At 42.9% G+C, this 14,420-nt stretch overlaps 1 protein-coding gene across 1 annotated transcript in view; it reads right to left on the bottom strand.

Annotated features, from left to right (window-relative positions):
- Positions 1-3,482: 3,482 nt before the first annotated feature.
- The window catches only part of SPG7 (SPG7 matrix AAA peptidase subunit, paraplegin), a 103,108-nt gene continuing 92,170 nt past the window's right edge, over positions 3,483-14,420 (bottom strand). The window contains exons 15-17 of the mRNA XM_043985721.1: positions 13,942-14,108; positions 11,135-11,212; positions 3,483-4,472 (exon numbers count right to left, since the gene is read on the bottom strand). Of these exons, the coding sequence (XP_043841656.1) occupies positions 4,257-4,472; positions 11,135-11,212; positions 13,942-14,108 (461 nt within the window). The 3' untranslated portion in view covers positions 3,483-4,256. The remainder of the gene's footprint in view (positions 4,473-11,134; positions 11,213-13,941; positions 14,109-14,420) is intronic.

The raw sequence follows: 14,420 nt of genomic DNA, 5'->3' as shown, positions 1-14,420 counted from the left end.
ACCTTGGAACACTCATAAGAACTGATGAAGAGGGGCAGCTAGGTGGCGCAGTGGATAGAGCACTGGCCCTGGATTCAGGAGTACCTGAGTTCAAATCTGGCCTCAGACACTTGACACTTACTAGCTGTGTGACCCTGGGCAAGTCACTTAACCCCCATAGCCCCGCAAAAAAAAAAAAATGATGAAGAGTGAAATGAGCAGAACAATTTATACAAAAACATCATCCAAAGAAACGAACTCTGAAAGCCTTAAAGAACTGATCAAAAGGCAGCTAGGTGGCGCAGTGGATAAATCACTGGCCTTGGATTCAGGAGAACCTAAGTTCAAATGCAGCCTCAGACACTTGACATTTACTAGCTGTGTGACCCTGGGCAAGTCACTTAACCCTCATTGCCCAGTGGGGGAGGGAGAAACTGATCAAAGCAATGAAATGGTTCCAAAGGATCAATGATGAAGCATACAACCTATCTCCCGAAAGTAAAGTAATGGATTCAGGGTGAAAAGTGAGACATATTTTTCTGGACACGAACAATGGAGGAATCTATTTTACTTATGTATATTTGTTAGTATAAACATTTTGTTTTTGTTTTTGTTTTTTTTTCCCAGTATGTGGTGGGGAAGAGAATTGGGGGCAACAGAAAACCAATTTTTCTTAATTTAAAAAAGAAAAATTATTGTGGGCCTGGATTAGTACCAGAGAAGTCAGTATGACATCCAGTACATACATGTGCTTAAAATACTCCACTCCACATCTTTGGAAGGTGCCATCAGGAATTGCCCACTACCATGGAAATCTTTACCACCCTCTCCATGAAAGGCATATCTGTGTACATGTTATAATCCAGGTTTCCTCCCTCCAAAAGAATTAAACTCTTTCGGGGTAGGGAATTTTTCATTTTGCCTTTAAATACTTCCCTAGTACCTTGCAGAGTAAACAACTAATAAATGTTGTTGAACTGGATTTGATGACACTCTCCATTTTTCTATTCAATATTTAACAAGATAATATATTGAAGTAACTGGCAACGAGTTTCTTGTCCTATGTAGTATTTTGCAAAGATTAGGATCTTCAAAAGAGTTCCAAAATAGTTACTTTTTTAAAAATCACATAACTATAAAATTACAAGTTGGCAATGGCAGAAGAAAATTGTCAGCTACCTAAGTCCAACTGTGCAACTCTTGGGCTTGAATACAAACCATCCTTTTTTGAACAGTCAAATAAAATGTATACTTGTATATAAGGGTAGAGAGAGCAGCTATCTGGTACCAAGTAGGTCTCTCTTAGTTGTTAAAGAGATACTTTTGTCCACACAATTAACTGGTTCCTGAAATCATATGTGAATTAAATTTTTGTCATGAAAGACGAGAGAAATTTACTATACATTTTACCTTGAGTGCCTTTTTGCAGATCCTCAATCATTTTCCTAATCCCAGGATAGATGTGTGTCTGTCTGCCTACCTCACTGATGCCACTCTACGAAGTTTCTTCATTTTATTTATTTTTTTTTTTTGTGGAGCAATGAGGTTTAAGTGACTTGCCCAGGGTCACACAGCTAGTAAGTATCAAGTGTCTGAAGCCGGATTTGAACTCAGGTCCTCCTGAATCCAGGGCCAGTGCTTTATCCACTGTGCCACCTAGCTGCCCCTCTAGGAAGTTTCTATAGATCCTCTGACAACCCCCTCCCTGGAATTTCATCCAGTTCAGAACACCTTCCCTCAAAACTTGCCTAACAGTCTTACTAGATTTCCCTCTTGAACACCAGTGGGTTATGGTCTAGCAATGAATAAAACACTCCTAGGCACTGTCCTGTAACACTTGAAGAACATGGGGGGAAAAAAAAAGATTCTAAGATATATCTGAGCCTGGCAGGAAATAACAGAGTGGGTTAGTATATGCCAAGAATTAGATGAGTCAGAGGCTTCACTGTATAGCCCGGGCATGGCCCCCAACAGTTAGCTTTGTTTCAGCTGTGTAGCTCCCCTAGACTCTGGACAGATTCCAAAGTTAAACCAGGAAACTGTTTCCAACATGGTGCTACCTTAGGAAGTCTGCTATGGACCAGCAGTCTGGAGGATTCCCAAGAGGGAGGATCAATTCTAGAGCTTTTGGAATTCTGTCTGTACCCTCTCCACGATGCACAACTGTCATCCTACAATTTGCTCCTTACAGGTGTTTGCAATTAATACAAAACTGTTGTTTCTTCTTGAAAACTGATTCCTAACCCAACATATGTTACTATTTAGATAGCACTTTAAGGTTTACAAAGACATATATATATATATATACATATATATATATATACGTATATATATATATGGTTTTTTCTTCATTATCTCATTTAGTCCTCACCACTATCCTATGAAATATTATCCGTGTATTCAGATGAGAAAACCAAGGTCCCAAGAAGTGCTATGTACGAGGTCACCCCACTCATAGATGGTCTCTTGGATTACAAGGGTACCCCTATTCCCACCGCACCAGGCTGCCTCCCTTAGAATACTTAAACAACTTCCTGTACTCCTACAGACTCATTTAACAGATGATTTGTTAAGGCTCAGTAGGAGAATAATTCACTTGGGGATTTGGTCATAGGGTGGGTAGGAACTAAACTGGGACCCCTTTGTAAGCTTTTCTGGATGGTAACCTGAATGAAGAACTGGATTCCAAAATCAATTGTGAGCCTAAGCTATCCTGAGCTTGCATCCTATTAGCTGAAGGCTCTGCTGGGCTATGGAAATCTACCACAAAGTCCTGGGGGCTAGCAGAGTGCTCTGTGCATAAGCTTTTGCTATATACCAATTTGACTTAATGCGGGCTTATGCCAAAAAGCAATAAGGCAAATCTCGTTTAGTGCCTTCTCGGGATAACAAACAAAACTGCCATCCTGTATTTCACTCCCTACAGCTGCCTGGGTTCAGATAGCTAACACAAACAGGACATTTCTTCTTGTACACTGATTCTGAGAATAGCAATTTAATATATCAAATTTTATTCCTTCATGACAGTACCCCTAAATTCATGCCTCCAAAAAGTTTTCGGGAAAGAAAACTGAGGAATGGGTTGGACACATCAGGGCTATATTCTTATACAGTTGTTTCCTTTCATGTACCAGGAAAGAAGTAAACCAAAATGTATCTCTTACGCATCAGTGATGAAAATGGGCTCTTCCAGAGAGTGAATGATGAATGCACTGAATAAGAGATGAAAAATGATTTTTATCCATGGCGCCTATGAAATGGGCTTTTCCCTTGTGCTATTCTAACACTACAATCTTCAAACTCTGATCAAAAAAATTAAAGATACATAAACCCAACAACTCCCTTCAATGAGGCCTGATTAAGTTGTGCAGAGGTCAATGTCGTCCTATAAAATTTATTAATCAAACATTCCAACAGTTCTCCCAGGTAGGAAAAAGCAAGTTGTCATAAATACTTTGAAAATAAAGCATTAAGAACTTCTGTAAACATGATATCCAGTTAAATAGCATCAGGTGAAGATACTTTAATCCCATAAATTTGCTTTCTTTCATTTCTTATAATATTATAGGCTCATTTACCAGATGATATAATGAGAGGGCTCACACTTAAGAGATGTAATAATAAGGGGCAGCTAGGTGGTGCAGTGGATAGAGCACTGGCCCTGGAGTCAGGAGGACCCAAGTTCGAATCCGGCCTCAGACACTTAACACTTGCTAGCTGTGTGACCCTGGGCAAGTCACTTAACCCCAAATGCCTCACTAAAAACAAAAAGAGAGAGAGAGAGATGTAATAATTATCAGATCAATGTAGCTGTCAAGTCCTTTCTTGAGCATTTAATTATTTATTCTGATAAAGTCAAGGAACCAGGGAAAAGGTCAAACTATGAGGCAGACATGGGATTCTTGAGAAATGTGACTATTGTTCATGGACAACAGGTCAGCACTGCTACATGTTCTCACTAAAAGTGTTTTATAAACCTCTGTATACTAGGTAGTATGCAACACCTGTCATCTATGATAGAGAGTGTCCCCGTAGGGGAAAAGATATAAAAATCCCAAATCCTCTGCAAAGGGATTTACTAATGGTTGACAAATGAATGTAGCTCAGACCTGCACCTGGGAAGGCTGCCTAGTGTAATATGTGCAATGTTGTGGGCTTCAGGGTTTGGGCACAAAAACTGCAGATCCTAATTTAAATGAAACCTAGTAGGTCAACTGAATGGGATGCTTGTTTGCTGGCTTCTGGAGGAAGCGCTGACTCTGAGAAATGAGTTCAGACTATTTTTGTTGGGAGGGTTCTTCCTCATCCAAGTCGTCCTCTCGGGGGTGCCGTGGTTGGGGTGCCTCTTCCTCCTCGGTGCCTTGTCTCTCTCTCTCTGCATCAATCCATTTCTGCGGAGTGATCATTTTTTTAGGCCCATGGGGAGGTGGACCAATCAAGGCCTCAATGTCCTCATAGTTTATCACTTCCTTCTCCAACAAGGCATTAGCCAACTAGAAAGAACAAACATACCAGTGTATAAGCAATGAGAGGAGGCTCAAAGATATAGACAAGAGCCTTTTGAGATCAGAATATCAATGAATGAAAGAGAAAACCATTCAGCAGAATATCCATGCAGGCTAACAAACTTCAGAGTAAAACCTCAGCCTTCCCAGGATCCAGGAAATGAAGCTCAAAAGGGTATTTCTATGAGTAGCAAAAATCAAGCTCTAGGACAAATCATTTTCCCATGGAAGCAGTGACAAGAATACAGGCTGGGGGACAGAAGAAGGATACATCTTGAGAATGATATTCTACCTCCCTAACTTAACTATTGCTTCTCTTCTGACAGCAAACACTTTTTATTGGCAGGTGGACAGACACACACACACACACACACACACACACACACACACACACACACACACACACACACACACAAATCCTCAATGGAGCTGGGGAAGGGTATTGACATCAAGGGATGACTGTTATATCCTATAATAAGTGCAAGAGGAAGGGAAAAAACCATCCCTGAAACTTGATGTGATATAAATTGCAAGTGTGTATTGGTTTAAAATAAGACATGGAGGCAAATACAAAGCAAAGTTAAGAGGACCAGCTCTATTACTCCTGATATCAAGTGGAAAGAACGCCACCAGAATAGCACATTCTTAAATCTGACAAATATCTACTGAGGACTTATTACCTACCAAACACCGACCTAGGCACCAAGCGGTATTCAACAATGAACAAGACATGGTCCTTGCCATCAAGAACCATCAAAGGGGAAATAAAAAACAAATAACTATAAGTAAGGGTAACATATAATAACTGTCATAGGAAGAGTATAAGCAAAGTGCTATAGGAACATAGAAGAGAGAGAATATTTCCATATGGGGAAGGAGGCATTTGTGATGGGAATGAATGGCAGGATCTGAACAGATGGAGATAAGGGTAAATGGAGCAGCATGAGCAAGGAACAGAGGTGGGAAAACTCAGGCTTCCGTAACTTCATGTGATGAAGTTTGGCTGAAATATATCATACATGAAGACAAACAGTGGAAGCTAAGGCTAGAAAGCAGGGGTTAGGGCCAGACCTTGGAGTAAGAGCTTCACTATCCACCAGGACTCTCTGATGATGAGATTTCCAACATCTACCCAACCAATCTCTGCTCTGCAGTCCCCTTATTTAGGGAACTATCGAGTGGGGAAAACTGGTTAAACTGTGGCTTGTCTGTGTGTTGCCAAGCTCAAAGACTGGGCCACAGTTCAAGCGATAGATAAACTATAAATACTCTGGGGTGGTTCTGAAAAACAGATTAAAGGCGTTAGGTGGTCTTTCAAACTTTAATCTTCTTGTTCCACGGCTTTCCTGGCTCCTGCTGTAGTGCTAATTTGTGTCTATTTTCAATCCATCCTCAGAAAGCATCCTATTCCTTATACCTTCACTCTCAGTGATGGGAGAAAGCGAAGGAGCTGAGGAGTCTCCACTGAAGATTCTCCAAGGAGGAAAATGAGGAGATGCAATTGTCTCATTTCACTTTTGATCCTGCTGCAATCCTCAGAACAAGAATCAATAGCTGTGACCTGGCAGACCTACTTGAAGAGTTTCTCATAGGAATAAATATAAAAATCACCAAAAAGTAAACAACAGTCCAAAAGAAGAGGTGCCATTTGGACTGCTTCTCCAGCTAGGAGCTTCATCACAGAGAAAAAACTCACAGACAGAATTTAAGATTATAGATTTAGAGCTGAAAGGGATTTTAGCCAATCAATAAACATTGTTAGGCGCTATTTGCCAGGCATTGTGCTAAGCACCGATGATGCAAAGAAAGGCAAAAGGCAACTAATCCAATCCCCTCATTTTATATTTTATACGTGAGTAACCTGAGGCCACCTGAGGTAACTTGCCAAAAATCACAAATCATCTTAGCATAGACAGGATCTGAACCCAGTTCTCTCATCCTCTAATCTTTCTATTGGCCACCCCTCCACCCACCTTCCACCTGTTACTTCTAGCTCTGGGTACAGTCATAAAATCAACATGACAATTACTGGAAAGGACATGTCAGCCAATTTCCCTATGACTCCATTCAACACTCCCTCTTGACTTCCTAGATCAAAATCCTCTTCCCTGGCCCAAACTGACCAGTATGTATTGATTTCTATTAGGAGGGAAGCTCCCTAAGGATAGGGACAGCTTTGCTTTTTTATTGTTGTATACCTAGACTCAGCACAGTGCATGGCACATAGTCAAGTACTTAATAAATGCTTTTTCATTTGTTCATTCAGCACTGCCTCCCCTGGAAGATGCAGTGAGAGTCTTGGAACAATTGAGAGATGCCAACACGGAGAATTTCTGAAATTCAGAGATGGCTTCTGGGAAACTGTCCATATTTCCTATAGCCTCCTAGCTACCCTGGAACTGAAGCCCGTGTACCCTCACTGCCAAGGGAGTAGAGAATGGAAAAACCTTGCTACTGTCTTGGGAGGAAAGCTGTGGAGACCTCAGGATTCTGCAAAGTCTTTCTCCTTTTCGCAGGAAGAATCAAAGAGGGATGGGAACTAGGAGCTAGGCTGCAGGCTGCAGCTTGAGGCCAAGAGCAGGGTCAGAGAGGCAGTCCTCTAGCCGCACACTCAAACCCAGTCCCTCTCCCCAGATGACTGCCAACTCTATACTTTTATCTAAACTTCTCCACTGCTGACCAATCATATCCACACAGATGTCACACAGGCACTTCAAACTCAGCATGTCCAGAACTGCATTCTCTTTTTGGCAAGGATACCTACCTACCCAGTCAACCCATGATTCCAATCTCTGACTCTTCCTCCCTCCCTGACCTCTTACATACAAGCAGCAGCTCAACCCTATCCATTCTGCCACAACACAATCTATGGAATCTGGCCTCTCCTTTTTATTTTCACTACCACCCTGCAGCACAGGTGGTGATGACCACCTCCCTTCATGGAGTATCGTAATAACTTCCCAATGGGTCTTTCCACATATCTGATCTCTGCTCTTTCAACTTCATTGTTACACTACTACCAAACTTCCCCCAAATTTTCTGTGACTCCCCCCTTGCCATACCAGTCAATTCAAAGTCCTTTGTAATGTGTAACATCGAGGGCTTCCTCAATCTGACGCCATCCTGACTTTCCAGCATGAGCTCCTTGGGGCTCTGCTTGAATTCTGTCCTTCAGTCCACCAAACTCACTCCTGTCCCCTGAACACCTTGCACTTGCCTGCTTTGTATCCGTGCACAATTCAATGCCTGGAATGGCCTTCACTTGCTGGTTTCCTCGTCATCCATTACAGACCATTTCCTATGCATCTCTTTTGTGAAGCTGTGTGAATGCCCCCATCAGGAACACTATTTTCTTTTTTTTTTTTTAAGTGAGGCAATTGGGGTTAAGTGACTCGCCCAGGGTCACACAGCTAGTAAGTGTTAAGTGTCTGAGGCCGGATTTGAACTCAGGTCCTCCTGAATCCAGGGCTAGTGCTTTATCCACTGCGCCACCTTGCTGCCCCTTTTATTTTTATTTTGTGGGGCAATGAATGTTAAGTGACTTTCCCAGGGTCACACAGCTAGTAAGTGTCAAGTGTCTGAGGTTGGATTTGAACTCAGGTACTCCTGACTCCAGGGCCGGTGCTCTATCCACTGCATCACCTAGCTGCCCCTAGGAACACTATTTTCTAATAGTCCTGTTCTAGTCTGGAGACACCTTTGGTTTTTCAGGCTTTCTCTTTCTACATCTGACAGGTTTTCTGTGACCAACCAACAACTTCCTCTTTCTGTGCTATCCCTTCTCTGCAACCTCAGCCCCACATGATTGTTAACTACAAACACCTGAAGAGCCCTGACCACTGTGCACCCCTTAAGCATGGACTCAGCAGAGCTTTGTACAGTCACACATCAAAACCTGAGAGTAACCTCTTCCAAATCTACTGAGGAATAACAACTTCTCCTGTGCCTAAAAGCTCTTGGGTGAAAGCAAGGCTTGTATCTCTTCCTTCCCCATTTCCAGGAGGTATCGGACATGGGCTGCCCTGAGCTCCTTCCTTTATTAGTGGCCTTGCCTCTACTATGGACTCACTTACACAGGACTGATAGGAGAGCCTTTCTCTCTAGCTCTCATTCTTGAGCAAAGCCCCAGGAGTCCCAACAGGGGATCCTGACCAGGCCTCCTTTACAGGGTCCTCTTCTCTGTGCTACTCTGACTGACTTACCATAGAATCAAAGCAATACTGTGATTCCTAGATCACAGGTCACAGACCTTGAGTCAGAAGAGTGCAAACTGCCCTGAGGACAGTCACTGATCATGTTCCTCCTCCATGCTCGGCACTGTGCTAAGCAACTGGACACAAAGACAGAAGAAAACAGTCCTTGCGCTCTAGGGGCCTCCATCCAAACAGGAAAGGCAGCACATGCATATATCTATATGAACAAATCAACCACGCTTAGCGGTGCCAAGAACTGTGCTGAGACAAGAGCTGGGAAGGCCAAGAGAAGCAAACTCAGTCTAATGGAGGCGACAATGCACAAACCACACATACAAACAAGACTTACAGGATGCCGAGTACAAGACAGTTTAGGGAAGGAGGGTGCTAGTAGCTGGGTCAACCAGGAAAAGCTCCCTGTAGAAAGTGATGCTTGAGCTAAGTTTTTTTTTTGTTTTGTTTTTGGCAGGGCAATAGGGGCTAAGTGACTTGCCCAAGGTCACACAGCTAGTAAGTGTCAAGTGTCTGAGGCCGGATTTGAACTCAGGTCCTCCTGACTCCAGGGCCAGTGCTTTATCCACTGCGCCACCTAGCTGCCCCCTTGAGCTAAGTTTTTTAGGGAACCAGGGTTTCTGAGAGGGAGAAGTGAGGGGGAAAGCACTGCAGGTATCAAGGGACAGCCAGGGCAAAAGCACAGGAATTGGAGTTGGACTATCTTGTGTAAGGGACCAAATGGCAAGGAGGACAGTATGGCTGGACCCCAGAGTGTGTTACAGGAAGTCATGTGTATGAAGACAAGAAAGGGCGGAAGCAGCAACTGGTTCAAGGTCACACGGGTTGTACCTAGCAGAAGTGGCATTTGAACCCAAGTCTGACACCCAATTCACTGCCTTTGCTATTGTGCCTTACTGCCCATGTCATGGAGGTGTCCTCTCCCCTACGAAGGCAGGGCCTATGTTTTAGGTAGCCCCTAGCACAGTGCTTTACCAAACATCTGCCAACTCTGAACTACCTAACAATCAGTGGCTCCCAAAGTGCCCCAGTGAAGCAGGGAGAGCCTAGGCTTGTGATCACAGAATTTCAGAGGTGGAAAGGACTTCCGTGTCCAGCTGGTACCACCCACACCTAAGAAGAATCACCACTATGTCAAAGCAGAGAGGGTTGTCCAGCATTTTCCTGAAGAACTTCAAGAAGGAGGACCCATGACCTCCCCAAATAGTGCATCCTACTTCTGGGGAGCTCTGAAGGCAGAGGACTTGTGTCTGAATCCTGCCTTTGAGCCAGTCACCCGATGCTCCCAGGCCCGTTTCCTCACCTGGAGGGGCTGCACCAGATGGCCAGTTTGTGCTCTACTAGATTCTACTACACACCCATCCAAGATATTCTAGACACTCAAGTGTTCCCTTTTTTTTTTTTTTGTAAGGCAATGAGGGTGAAGTGATTTGCACAGGGTCACACAGCTAGTAAGTGTCAAGTGTCTGAGGCCGGATTTGAACTCAGGTCCTCCTGAATCCAGGGCCGGTGCTTTATCCACTGCACCATCTAGCTGTCCCTCTCAAGTGTTCTCTTGAGAAGCCTATTCCAGTGACAGGAAGTAAGGAGAAAAAGTCAGAGATCACTTCTCTTCGTGGACATCTCACTGCTCAGCAGGGCTTCAGCAAGTGCTGATTCTAATTTGGCTTGGCTTCTATCCCTCCCATGCAGGCCCATCAGCCCAGATGGGTGTGTCAATGTCTGTTTATTTAGTTACCTAGCAGCACCAGCTCTGGGCAGACCAAGTTATATAATTCTACATGTGATGACCGGAGAGATGGGAGGGGTCACCAGGAGGCCTCAGAGACAAACAAATGCACTAGCTAAATATCAACAACCCCCTAGTTTGTTTTGTTGTTTTCTGGTTTTTTGCTTGTTTTTTGTTTTTTTTTCATCAAAATCCAATTGCTGCCTTCTCTCTAATCCTTTGGAGAAAATGGTGTTTCTGACACTTCCGACCCTACACAATCAGCCAGCCACACACAGGCTGAGAATTAGGGTGTTAGGTGTGCACTGAACCCTATATTCTCCTACCACATTTTTGGCATCTTTATGTGGGTTAGGATTAGGGGTGTAGCTTGAGATTGAATAGTTGTTCCCCTCTATAAAGATAACAGGAACAGAAGCAGAGAAAATGGATTCCTTATTAATAGGCTCTGACCCAGTAACAAGCAATTTTCTTAGCTCTAAGTGTTACCCAGGACAACCAAAGGGTGCTTGTGGCTACTACTTGGACATGAGAAGGAGAAAAGAAGAGCAAGGTGGATGAAAGAGGAAGATGGATGGAGAAAAGCAGTAGAAAGTACACTTAGTAGAAAGGGAAAACTTAAGCCCAATGGGCCCATCCTTACCCACGGCTCTAACTGGCCCAGACCCCAGACAGAGAGAAAGAGAGAGAGCACAAAATACCAGCGTGATGCTTACCAAATTCAGCTTGGCTTGGTTTTCCTGCAGTACCTTCTCTGTGTGCCTGTACGCTTGAGCCACCAGCAGTTTTGCTTCCTGTGAGAAAAGGAGGGAAAATTCCTATAAGGAGAAGCTACAATGCTGAATTCTAGATTATTTAATTAAAAAAAAATAGTTTGGGCAATTCACTTTAATTTTCTGGGCTATGGTTTCCTCATCAGTAGAACAATAACATTAGATGAAGTGAATTCTTTTTTTTTTGCAGGGCAATGAGGGTTACGTGACTCGCCCAGGATCACACAGCTAGTTAAGTGTCAAGTGTCTGAGGCTGGATTTGAACTCAGGTCCTCCTGAATCCAGGGCCGGTGCTTTATCCACTGTGCCACCTAGCTGCCCCAATGAGGTGAATTCTTAAGATCCCACACCAAGCTCTAAATCCTATGAGCAAAACATTTCATATGAAGTCCAAAATCAACAAGCAGTTCCTTCCGTCTCTCCCATGGTGGTACCTTGATATAGGCCCCTTATTTACAGCTACCTAAGGCGCACACACATCCTCCTTTCATAAACAGAGTTAAGCTAGAAGAGGCTCAGTCCTCTCTACTTTGTGCACATTAACTTTAAAGGCTGCTCAGCTCCCTATCAGGACTCTGGGTCCCCTTTGGTTCCCCACTATTTCCCTAGATCACGGTGTTCCATCTTCCCAGCTCCCTGACACAAAGGTCTTTAAACTTTAAACCTGATAACACATTAAAAAATAATAAGGCCCAGGTAAAACGGGCAGCAGCATAAACTGGTTCCTAATGCTGAAGAACTCTTAAAAACATAAATTTTGGGCAGCTAGGTGGCACAGTGGATAGAGTACCGGCCCTGGAGTCAGGAGTACCTGAGTTCAAATCCGGTCTCAGACACTTAACACTTACTAGTTGTGTGACCCTGGGCAAGTCACTTAACCCCAATTGCCTCACTAAAAAAACAAAACAAAACAAAACAAAAAAACATAAATTTTGTACTTCCCAATACTGCCTAGGGAGGAGAGGGAACTACTTTTTGTAGTCTCCCAGAAACGTATCAGCTTGGACAGCACCAAGAGAAGGCTATATTTTAGGAGGACAGGTAGTACTCCATTTTGTGGAATTGATGTTGGTTAGGCCTCAGTCTCAAAAAGAGTAAGGTAAAAAGCAAACAACAAAAAGGTAGATGACACTGAGTTAATGTTATCTTCTTGTCAAGTGTTGAGGGAGATATTTTCATTATTAACGGTATTTGGAGTGAATTCATGGTCCTGACTGCTAATTTTATTGGGGGGGAGGTGTGAAGGTTTGGATGATTTACAACATTTTTCTTTAAGGTTACAAAGGGGTTCTAGGCAAATTTTTATGCTATAGACAACCTCCCTCTACTACCACAAAGAAAAAATCATCAAGGATTATTTATTCTGTGGGATACTCTTTGAAGGAAGGGCTGAAGAATGTGAGGAGCCAGGCTTGTATATTTCTGAGGAGATGACTTTGGCTAAGAGACTGTTCAGCAGATGCTTGATGTAAAGAGGTATTTTCGTCAAAGTGTCATTGCCTGGTGCATTTCATATCACAAGGAGCTCAGATATCTTAAAATTCAATATACTGCATTTATCAAACCTTTCTCATATAGAAAAGAAACACAAGATGAGTAAAGGAATAATCAGCCATCTTAGCATTTCTCACATATGATTCATTTAATTTTATCCTGAGAGAAAGACAGTCTTGCTAAGACCTAGATTATCTCAATGGTTACCAGTTCTATGAAGTGGTTATTTTTCTGTTACCTTTGTAACGATTGGAATGAGGCCACCTGCTGGAGACTTACTGTAGAAGAGTTCCACCCATGAAGCAAGGTCTTTGAGGGCAAGACCAGGAGTCTTTTCTTTGGCGTCAGGAAGTGACGCGGGCGAGTGGGAGGAGGAAGGAAGAGACTGGCGCTTGGGCTCACGCTCTTTCCTTTGGACTCTGGTGGAGAGCGGAGCTAGAAATGTGCTCTCGCTTTAATAGATAGGAATCTAGGCCTTTTTCTCTCTCTTAACCAAATTCTTATTCTCCTTAATAAATGCTTAAAAGTCTAACTCTTGCTAAAGCTTATAATTTATTGGCGACCACTCATTAAATAGTTTAGACAGTTTAGCTAGAATTTTAGCCCTAAACACCTTGATGTTCAAATTTTCTATCTATGGCATAGGCTAGTCTGGCTGTATAAACCCTAGGGCCTCTTTCCATAAACAATTCTTTGGTGTCCTGAGTTTAAGCCTATGGGTAGCTAAAAGGAGGCATAGTGCTGATGTGTTTTATGCTAAATATTCATCTGCCCACTTAAATGACGAGAAAGTAAACTGATTATTTTCACATATCTTAGAGTAAAACAAAATCAACTCTAAAACAAAAAGCAAATACTAAAAGGAAATCGTCCATGGGTTGGACAGTCTTACCAGGCTGAGGGTTAGAATTTATTGTACTAAACTCTTAAGCAATGCCAATTGACTTGTTCAGAGACCAATAAAACATTAAGACGTGAAAAGCTAGAGTCAACTAAGAATGGTAGATAACAGTAAATGGTACAAATCCCTGAAAACAAAGAGAAGTAGTAAGCCTTTACTTCCCTCTCTGCTCTGCAGGACAATAAGCTTTAGATCTTTGGAGATGTGGAAATCAGAGCTGCTCATATTGATAAGGACACCAGCATTTGGGGCTTGCGCCCAGTAAACTTGGACTGCCCTGCAAGGAAATGTGTACATTCAACTTTAGGAATTAAATATCTGTGATCTTGGCAGTTAGTTGCCTTTGTAGACTTACATGATCCATCATTTGTTGAAGCCCTTGGCTAAAGGGTCGTCGTCCTATGCCTGCTGTGCTCTCCTGCTGCTCAGGGAAGGAAACAGGACCAATGCTGGGGACCATCCCAAACTGCTTCACCATGGAATAGGCTATTTTAGTGACTTTCCTAAGATCATCCTGTGCCCCTAAACAATCAGGATCAAAAGAAATAAAGGTTTTTATGTTGACCAATTTAACAGATTTCTTGTTAAGACTTGATTTTGAGACCAAACATGAATCTGACAACAAAATTTAAGACATTCTCGGGGCAGCTAGGTGGCGCAGTGGATAAAGCACTGGCCCTGGATTCAGGAGGACCTGAGTTCAAATCCAGCCTCAGACACTAGACACTAGTTGTGTGACCCTGGGCAAGTCACTTAACCCCAATTGCCTCACCAAAATAAAAACAAAAACAAAAAAAATTAAGACACTCTCCACATGATCAAAGATTATAGTGC

Source organism: Dromiciops gliroides, chromosome 2 (assembly GCF_019393635.1).
Source record: "Dromiciops gliroides isolate mDroGli1 chromosome 2, mDroGli1.pri, whole genome shotgun sequence".
Classification (NCBI taxonomy): Eukaryota; Metazoa; Chordata; class Mammalia; order Microbiotheria; family Microbiotheriidae; genus Dromiciops; species Dromiciops gliroides.
This window is presented reverse-complemented; position numbering and strand designations above follow the sequence as displayed.